The sequence below is a fragment of the Coffea eugenioides genome, chromosome 3 (assembly GCF_003713205.1).
Source record: "Coffea eugenioides isolate CCC68of chromosome 3, Ceug_1.0, whole genome shotgun sequence".
NCBI classification, from domain to species: domain Eukaryota; kingdom Viridiplantae; phylum Streptophyta; class Magnoliopsida; order Gentianales; family Rubiaceae; genus Coffea; species Coffea eugenioides.
In genome coordinates this window covers 42,791,915-42,802,534 of record NC_040037.1, presented here as the reverse complement: position 1 = coordinate 42,802,534, position 10,620 = coordinate 42,791,915, and the positions used below count along the sequence as shown (strand labels likewise).

The 10,620-nt window shown below is 36.7% G+C and overlaps 1 protein-coding gene across 1 annotated transcript; it reads right to left on the bottom strand.

Moving 5' to 3' along the window:
* Nucleotides 1-3,059: 3,059 nt before the first annotated feature.
* Nucleotides 3,060-4,126, bottom strand: LOC113766680 (ATP-dependent DNA helicase PIF1-like). The gene is made up of 3 exons (XM_027310845.1): nt 4,016-4,126; nt 3,724-3,943; nt 3,060-3,634 (listed from the first exon to the last, which is right to left on the bottom strand). Exons 1-3 carry the CDS (start codon nt 4,124-4,126, stop codon nt 3,060-3,062), a joined length of 906 nt encoding a protein of 301 aa, XP_027166646.1.
* Nucleotides 4,127-10,620: the final 6,494 nt, after the last annotated feature.

Genomic DNA, 10,620 nt, shown 5'->3' with positions numbered 1-10,620 from the left:
TGAATTAACTTTATGGCGAAAAGCACTAAACTGGGAAGTAGAGTAGTTGTCACCCACTGGTCAATTCAGTACCTACATTGCTTTCGATCTTTCCATTCAATATCTGATTATCTTATAATAGCCTGTGAGGGAAGCTAATTTTGTCAGTGTTGAGGGATTAGGTATTTGATGGTGAACAAAAGTTACTGCTATGTTCATGGACTTGGTTAATGAAACTACAACATAACCAATTTTAAGCTTTATATTCTACCCAAGCAATGTGACCAAATCACTATCTTAGAAAGGTGATAAGCTGTAGTAAATAAGTGGTAGAAGGTCAGCAGAAGGGAAAATTGCTCTTGGAGTCACGCATATAAGATGATCACATGCATATATCTTCTTTCAGTCCTCTTCCCTACGTTAATTTTAGCATCCCAGGACGTGTTCTTTGTGTTCTGTATCTCAGTGTTAGATTTAATCATTATGCATCTAAAAGATTGCAGGTAAGTTCATTGACTATTATATTGATTATATCTGTGATTCATTTTCTGATTGCATTCTATCAACCTAGTAACAAGGATAATAGTATAATACTACTGAAGCAGAGGCCAAGAAAAAAGATTATTGAGGCCAAGATATAAGGGCAAAGCAACGGAAGCGAGGTACTAACAGTGGTTGATCCAAACCTATTGTGATGTCTCCATGCATATAAAGGGTTTGTTGCTGGTATATGTTGTGTGGTCATATGAGCAGAGCTATAATCCCAAAATTGAAGACTTTCTTGATGATAGTGTGAAATTTCTCCATCTCTATGAAGCTAAGGCCTAATTAAGAAGCTGACTGAACAATCATCTCAGCAAATAATCCAAAAACCCAGGAGCATTGAAGAATGAAGAGTAATTAATAGTCGAGATACTACACATATATCCATAGAAGGTCCAGTAGTGATGGATCAAATCAAAACACACACGACACACACATCACAAATCTCAATGTAGCATCAGCCAAACAAATGCTTTTTTACTGCATTACCACGTTCTCCTAGGCACAAAAAGAAACTTTAATTCATTTCATTTCATGGTTGGCCTTTTATTTTCTAGTATATCTGTGGTGATTATTTTTTCCCCACTGATACCGCAGGAGACTCATTTTGAAGTCCTCTTGAAATCTGTGTATTATTTTGGAGTTTTGCATGCCAGAGAGGTGGTATTAGTTTCTCAGGCTAGTTTCTGTCTTTTTCTTTTTTCATTTCGTAGTTACCTGCTGAGCCAAAGCACATCAAGCTAGATTCAATCCTCACCCTCCTCCTGACTCATCACGCCAAAAACCCAACCCTTCGTCCTATATATTTCATGTGTTTCGGTGGCGGTGGGGATATTGGGGATTCATCATTTCCCTATCCTTTTCTTTATGTTTCAGGTCTTAAAGTCTGAAGGGCTTTTGACAATGGCTGAGTTTTGCGCTGGGGTTGATGGAAACAAGGCGTCAATGCTGGAAGATCACGGTATGCAAGAAGAAGATGTGTGTTACAAGAAAATGCCACATTCCTATAAAAACATCAGTTGGGGCAAGATAGCTTGAAATAAACTATGTTTTCAGATTGCCAGAGTATTTGAAAATCAAAGTTGTAACACAAAAATGAGATTATTGAATTCAGATAATATTCAAATATACTTCAAGAAAAGGCTCGTGACTGATCCAGCCGACAAAATTTTGTTTACAAATTTCAGGTGTGACCTAAGGGTGCTATTTCAGTGCCCCTTGTTAAAAATCTTACTCAGCAATTAATGGTGCAATCAGAATTTAATGATAAGAAATATACAGCAGCAAAAAGGTTCTAAAACTCATAATCACAGGGGGGGAACAAACTATATGCACACTATGACAAAATGACAATAGGAGGTTAGCTATGTGTATGGTCACAAAAGGGATAATTTTGGCACCTATTACCCAGAATAAATTGAAGCTGCACCCTTGATGAAGTCTTGAAGTTAACATTTCAGGAACACAAATTATGATAACATTTCAGGAAGTATTGAAGTTAAGCACTTGACTTAGCATTTTTAATTAAAATACATTTGAGTATGGAAAAGGGAAAACGAATAACCAGAAAGATCATACCATGATCTACATAAGCTGTAGAACTTGAGCATGAAGTGTTTGGATTTTTGCTAATGTTTGTTAACCACTTTTTTTTGCCTTAATTGGTTCTGGTCAATGTTTTAGCCTACCAGAAGTCTCTCCAAAGTGAGCTGAATGGAAATGGTGAGCAAGGTAGTTTGACAAACCAACGGGTATGATACCTCAACTGGTAGTGTGGTGAACTTTATTGTCAAGTAATTTCAATAATGGTCCTTCGTATCTATACTTTGAGCTAGTTTTGTCGCCCTAAAGTTTACCTCTTCAGTGAGCAACAATAAAAATTACTGAAAATGGTGCACTCGGCGAATTTGTCCGGCAGAGCAAACCATAACACGTCAGTTTAGTTAATCAAGGGTGCAATTTATTGGAAACATTTAATTGCTTTTGCCAGCTGTTCATTATTCAAAGTGGGTGGTACAGATAGTTTTTCCTGTATTTTTTTAAAATTTTGATTACTCTTTGGTTTTTTCATATTCTAGTATGAGGATTTAGGTAACTGTTGTCAACTTTAATCCAAATTTCTACGATAAGACTGAACAAAGTCTAGAGTGAGTGTAATTCTACTGCAAATCAAAATTAGTTTTCTGATTCTGAGCTAGAATGTTGGGTTATTGGTATGTAGAAATCAAATTGTGAATAGGAAAGAGTAACATAAAAGTAAATAATTGTAGATGCCTAACTATTACCTCAGCATCAACAAAGACCAGTTTCTTATAGGAAGTTCCTTTCCTTGAAATTTGAGGTTTCTGCTTCTCCAGGACTTGGCCAATTGTAGTCCAATCACTTCACTCTAGGCTGATCTCATAGAACCGTACCAAGTTGCTGTCCATTTTTCTCTGTAGTATTGCTGCAAATAGCTGGGAAAATAACTATGTTAATATAATACTGGGACATGATGTATATACAACAGGTGCATTTAAACAATATGTTTAATAAGACTATGCATTAGCTAAGTGCAAAACTTCTTGGTAAACTATATTTGCAGTCAAATTGTCCAAGGTAATATCGTGTATAGGAGGTCGTATAAGGATCTTGCTAGAATTGTTATTTTTAGCTCTTGAAATGGCAACATAAAGCTGGCCATGTGAAAATACAGGCTCATGAAGATAAATACCAACAAAGTCTAAAGTTTGTCCCTGAGCTTTGTTGATAGTCATTGCAAAACAAAGCCTTACAGGAAATTGTATCCTTTCAAAAGAGATTGGATAATTTGGATCATCTTCAACTCTAAAGCAAATCCTATGGAGAAAGACTTGTTTTCCACTGAATTCACCTGAGCTTATAATAGCATCTATTACATTAGATTTTAATGATCTACATAAAAGTCTAGTGCCATTACATAGTCCCTCAGGTGGATCAATGTTCCGAAGCAGCATAATTGGTGTATTTTGCTTTAGAATTAATCGATGTGGAGGTAAACCATTAGGCATGAGGTTGTTTATGAAATCTTCCAGAATGGCTTGTTGAGAAGGATCTAAGCATGTGTCACGGCTGATATAATCAAAAGAATCTCCTGGGAATTTTTGGATCAAGGTATCATTGATTTCATCTACGAAATCATTTTTGTAGTGAGGATAGCTCTATTGATTCCTGAAAAATTACTGCCAACAAAAATTGAAAAATCTGGATACACTGTGTTGATTAGAGCAGTTAAAGATTCTTCTTCAATGGTATATCTGATGAGCATTTTTGCAGGTATCTCAACATTTTCATCATATATAACTGGTTCAGTTCCATTGCCGATACGAAGAAGATATTCTGTAAAATTGGGGTCCGATTTTGCTCTCATATTTTCTTTCAGTTGTATCTTTTGGAGTTCGCGCTATATATAAGATGTTATTAAACTGGACTGAACAAAATAAGCTTTTGACCCTCTAACAACAACTGGCAATACTTGTCTGAAATCTCCTCCAAAAACAATGACCTTTGATCCAAATATCTCGGAGCTGTCCATTAGATCCCTGAATAATTTATCAACTTCCTCAATTCCAGCTTTATGTGTCATCGGTGCTTCATCCCAAATTATTAATTTTGCTCGTTACAGTAACTTTGCTAATGAACTTTGTTTACTCACTTTGCACATCTTATTTGGGTTCATATCTAGCGGGATTTTGAAACGGGAATGTGCAATTCGACCTCCTGGAAGTATAGCTGCTGCAACTCCATATGAAGTAGTGGCTAATGCTATGTATCCTTTTGACCTTACTTCCGCTAATAATGCTCTATATAGAAATGTTTTCCCTGTTCCCCCAGGGCCATCAACGAAAAAGCAGCCCTTACTTTTCACAAAGACAGCTTCAATAATCAAATTAAATGCTGCTTTTTGCTCCTTATTCAATAATGATATTGCAGATATATCATTCTCTCTGACTTTTACGCTTATTTCACTCATTGTATCTCTTGTACGTTTGTCAACCTGATCAAATTTCAGCACTCTGGGAACTAAAGAATATGAATTGATGTTCTTTCCCATTGACTCTAAAAACTTGTTGATTTCATGAAGGACCCTGTGGTCTTTTTCATAAGCCGATAAGTAGGGTAATTAGGCAAAATCCTCTGACATGGAGCCTTTAAACTTCAACCATAATGATCTAGCATCAGCAGGAGGGAAATAGACTAATAATGTAGCAAATAACCTCCTAAAACTATAAGGCATGTGAAATAGTGTTGCCTCTTCTAGACATTGCTCTTGAGGATTGTTTGACTCAAATAAACCCCTCATGATTGCAGCCTCTCGAAATGTGCTCGCACTAACCCCATTGAATGATTTCTGGTCAGCAAATGACGTAGGCCCTTTCACATTTAGCAGCAGTAGCCTTAAAAAATATCGCTCTCCCTCTGTTGGGTTTGCAGTCACTATTCTCCCAATGCAGTCTCTTTCTTTTCTAACCTCCCATAACTTTTTCCCAGGGTACCATACAAAGTATTCAAGAAATTCTTTGTAGGTGCATTTTAGCTTCTTTGCTGTTTCATCAGTAGCATTCATTCTAAAGAACTCAGTCAACATACTTTTTTTTGCATGCTTGTTTTTCATCAAATCTCGGAGATCATCATCATCCTTAAAAGTTAATGATTGATAATTTTCTAAGCGGAGTTGAAGATGGATGACTGCAGGATGTATATCAAACAAGGGAAACTTATAAATTCACCAAATTGCCTCTACAGGGGAAACCCACCTTGCTGCTTGATATTCTTTGATTTCATCTATTTCAGAAGATTTAGCTTCAGAATTGACAGAGAAATGAATTTTGTCATGGCCTTGTATATGTATTTGTATGTATATTTCACCACTTTTATTGTTAAGCAGATTTCTACATTAATGTGGCAATTAAATTTTGCTAAGAGATATGCATTGTATGGGACAACCCATCGATTATCCAACTCATGACCTCATACAAAGACTTTTCTTCCATTATTTCGTCGCCTATAAGTTGGATAAGAGTTTTCCCCATGCAATGTCTTCTCTGCCCAATCTTTAGGATATTTGTTCTTGCATTTTTTGGTGGTAGTTCCTTGCATACAAACATTGTCAGGCATTTTGTCACCACATGGGCCATGCATCATATGTTTTCGGACCATTTTAAATAAATGTTTGTGTTCCACCGGATCAGGTAATTCAACAGATACAATTTGATCATATGATTCTGTTGAGTAAAGTTTTGAAGTAGGGTGTAAAATGATGAGGAAATGAGCATGGGGTAATCCACGTTTTTGGAATTCTACAACATAGGTATAGGCTGCAACTTTTCCAAAAATTTCTTTTTTAAAGAGCTCTTCTTTCAATAATTCAAGTTTTGCGTGGAACACTCTAGCAGATAGATCAACTCTATTTTGTGATTCATTTATTGGCAGCATATATTTTTTAATTTCTGGCCATGAAGGATTACAAGTCATTGTCAAAAAGAGATCAGGCTTTCCATACTTTTGTACCAAACTCATGGCGTCAACATAACGCCTTTTCATATCCCGAGGTCCTCCTATAAATGAATCTGGCAAGATCACTCGTTGGCCAAGATTCGAGCCCTTAGCCTCCCCTTCAACAACAGAGTCCATTACTCCTTGGAGCTGTTCAGTTCTTATTAATTTCTGTCTCTTCCTATGGAAGTCAAGCCTTTGTCTTTCTATTTTCACGTACATGTCGACTACATACTGCTGGAATGATCGAGCAGTGTTCAAAATACTAGGTGTATTTTGTTTTCTTATCTGAAACCTATATGCATAATATTCCCTCATCGACACATATTCTTTTGAGTCTTCAAATTTGCTGAAAACTGATGCATAAAATGATAAAAGTTACATTTAGTTACTTGCCTGAAACGTAGTGGTAATAGATAAAATTTTAATCTTGGCTGTTTTACTGACCTTGTTCCTTAGATTGTATCATTTCGTCGGCAGATTTGAAATTGTGTAAAGTTGCATTATCTGTATAATGTTTAGTCCGTCTCTTTCATTTTTTTGGGTTCCCAGTCCCTGATCTCTTAATTCCTGGTTGCCACCCTGTTTCACCTAGGGGAAATAATAATGGATACTACAAAGGATCGTAACAACCATAATAGTATTGAACTCTACGGCTTTCTCCACCATTAGTGTACACTTGAATATGCCTCGAATATGTTTGCTCTGCACCTTCACCCTCTACCCAAAGCGTTGCTACTTGAGATACAGTTGGCTTGTTAAACACCTTTTGATCACTATCACAATGAGTTTTGAGCACTATTTGATGGGATTCTAAATTAGGGACATGACACAAACTTCGGAAGAAGCAAGCATACGGGTTATTTTTCATCACTTCTATGAGCTTTAAGACCACGTTCTCTCTGAGTTTTGCAGAAAATGCCATTCGATTCACAAGCTCATGTTCAGTGTCATGGAAATATAGTTGTAAGAACATCCCCGATCCTCCATGAGGTATAAGTTGATTAATGTAGTGATAAGTCTGTCCCTGTATCTTGAAAGTATATATCCCATTTGTCCTCTTACACAATGACTTGTCATAGTGAACCCCGAATGACGTAAAATAAAACATGCTGTTATAGGTTCTTACATATGTCCTAAAACACAAAGCTTCTTCAGTTTGCCCCGTAAACAATTCAATCAATATATCTGGAAGCTTATTTTCTTTCAACACTACTTCTCCATCTGAGCAGCAAAAATTAGCAGTCTCTGAAAAGAATTTTTTCGCCCCGCAATACTTACAGTCATCTACTTTAGGTAAAGTATCAGCTTCTAAGATAATAAAGGATAACAATTTAGTTCCTTTAGTCACAGAGCTAATAAAATTTGATTTAGGCACTTATATCCAGCCAATTTAGAAACACTTTTCTTAAATGTTTATTTACCTTGTTTATGTCATCCAGATTGCTTATTCTTTGTAGTTTCTTTGGTCGTTGCAGAAGCTGGCACTAATCAATAATTTTGATATAGTTAGAAACAACACATTCTTATTAATGTTTAGTTTTCTGGGGTATATGTATAAAATGCAGGTGCTCTCTATATATGAAAATTTTAACCCGTCATCTGCGTCAATATCTTGCTTCGAGTGGAGGGTTTCCTAGTGTTCATAGCCGATGAAGATGAAGATCCTAAATCAAGAATTGCAAGTGATTACTGTTTTAGAATGTAATTTATCGTAGAATAGGTGACTACTTTCTATTAGAGTGTTACCTTCGGCAATAGTTATGCTTGGTATATCATTGATAGCATCTGTCAACAGGGTAGTACAGCTACTGCACATCACTGGTTGATCTATAAGTGTCAATTTGGAATATGATTAGCATAAGATATGTGAAATATAAGTTGGAATTAGACAAAAGTTTTTAAGTTACTAATTGCGGAACAACCTGAGGTTTTTTATGTGTTGCCATGTCGACAGGGGGCCTGACAGCAAACATTTGGGGCAGCGCCTATTTATTTATGTATAAAACATCAGCCTTGGCTTTTAATAATACATTTGGGTTTCATTTAGTGCTGGAATTGATCCAAAATACAATCGGCAAACCTGGGGAGTTGTTTGGAGTCGCAGTTACATGAGATGTTTTTTTACAGCTTGGTCCACAAAGGTCGTGTGCATCTAAAAAATGATGTATTAACATTTTTCGGCCTGGTTAAACGTATCTTAGGGATTACTTCTGTGACGGCCCCACCTCCCCCTAGGGCGTACCCCAGGGTTCGGCGGGCCTCCTGCCCAGCTCTCGCCGGGACTCAGTCGCTCACTACAGTCCTCAAACAAATATAAGATAAATCTCAATATAACTCAAATAAATTACAAGATAAATCTCAAATATTACATCAAATTCTCCAATAAATAATTACATATCAAAATCGAAGCGTCCATGCTTCCACTGCGCCACTCCGATCCATGATCCAACTATTATACAAGAGGAAGTCCAAATTCAAAGTACACATGAGATAATTCATCTGATCACAGGAATAAGTACTACAAGCCTTCCTTCGCCTTGAGCCCTGTGGAGGGGAATAAAATAGTTTTGGGGTGAGCTAAAAGCTCAACGAGTAACCAGTAAAAGCAATCATCAAATATATTTCACTCAACCCAGTTTCGAGTGTAACCAGGTCAAAAATGCAAGATACCATACCAGAATCACAAAAACAGATTCACAGAACGCATTCTAGCGGAAACATCATAAAGCAGGCTATCCAAGTCCAAATCCAGAAATTCCAAAACCAGATGAAAGATAAGAAATAGGGCTAAATTTCATCAGAAGACCTCAACAACCAATTCGTAAGCAATTCCAGCCAAAACAACCAATTACAGGCGCAATTCTTACATTCGGGTAAAACCAGAAACGCAATAGTAATTTAGACTTTTCTCATTCTACGCTACTCCGATTGACCTGAAATTTTGGAGGCACCTCTAAAATATCATTACCTACAACTTTCATGTTTTAAGACAAGGCCGATTCGGCCTCTAACTAGGAGATATAAATTCGGGCAGAATGTAATTGCCAAGAACCCTAATTTTCCAGATTTCTTCCAAAACAGAAATTGCTTGCAATTATCCACTTTTTCCACCTTCTAACTTCCTTAAATATCATTTCCAATCATCATACATGACCACATAATCATATCCATATGAAAACAGAAAAATCCCCAATAATTATAAAACTTCATCAATTCAACCAAAATCAAGATATAATCCATAAAAGTGCATCTTATACCACCACCAATCATGAATTGAACATCATTGGAGGAAGGAGAGGGGTCCTTCACAACTCACCTTAGCAATACAAGAGCTAGAGCAACTAGTCACCTTAGCTTTCCAAACAACTTCACAACCAAGCTCAACTCCACCAAACTAAGAGGTTTTATGGAGTAATTGGAAGATTAATCGGTTTAATTGAAAGATTGGGCAAGATTGGAGACTAGAAAATTGAGAGCTTTTCTTTCTTTCTTTGAGCAAGAGAATTCGGCCAAGAAGCTTGCAAAATGAAGAGATTTTTGGCCAATTTTAATTAAATGGTAAAGTTATGAATAGTAGTCAAACTCAAGACTAAATCTTATGGTGACACTTGTCACCTTTAGGTTTAAAACTTATCTTTTTGTCTCTCCAATACAAATATCTTAACACTTTGTAAAATAATATCACTTAATACAAAATTCCAACAAGTTGTCAAAAAAATAATGCATTTACCGCACTTGCGGGTCCCACGTTCAAAATACGCTCTTAATTTCTCAAAAACTAACCGATACTAGAAAAATCATTTTAAAACTATCTTTGCTCATAAACTTTATCTGGGGAATTTTTCTAATAAAGAAAATGTAGAAAAGGCGGGCGATTAAATAAAATAAACCCTAGAAAATTAGAAAATTTCCGGGTTCTCACACTCATTCTTTCGGGGCGTCACAAACTCCCCTCCTTAAAAGAATGTCGTCCTCGACATTCCATCTTGTACCAATCAAGTCGAGACATCCCGCAAAAATCACTAATATTTCAGACCAAACCCACAGTCCGGCATCCTAAACTTCAAGCCTAGGATACACTACAGAGATCTGAAGCCTAAGCTCTGATACCAACTGTGACAGCCCCACCTCCCCCTAGGGCGTACCCCAGGGTTCGGCGGGCCGCCTGCCCAGCTCTCGCCGGGACTCAGTCGCTCACTACAGTCCTCAAACAAATATAAGATAAATCTCAATATAACTCAAATGAATTACAAGATAAATCTCAAATATTACATCAAATTCTCCAATAAATAATTACATATCAAAATCGAAGCGTCCATGCTTCCACTGCGCCATTTCGATCCATGATCCAACTATTATACAAGAGGAAGTCCAAATTCAAAGTACACATGAGATAATTCATCTGATCACAGGAATAAGTACTACAAGCCTTCCTTCGCCTTGAGCCCTGTGGAGGGGAATAAAATAGTTTTGGGGTGAGCTAAAAGCTCAGCGAGTAACCAGTAAAAGCAGTCATCAAATATATTTCACAATAATGCATTTCGATGATGTCATGATTCAAAGATCAAATGTACGTCTTTT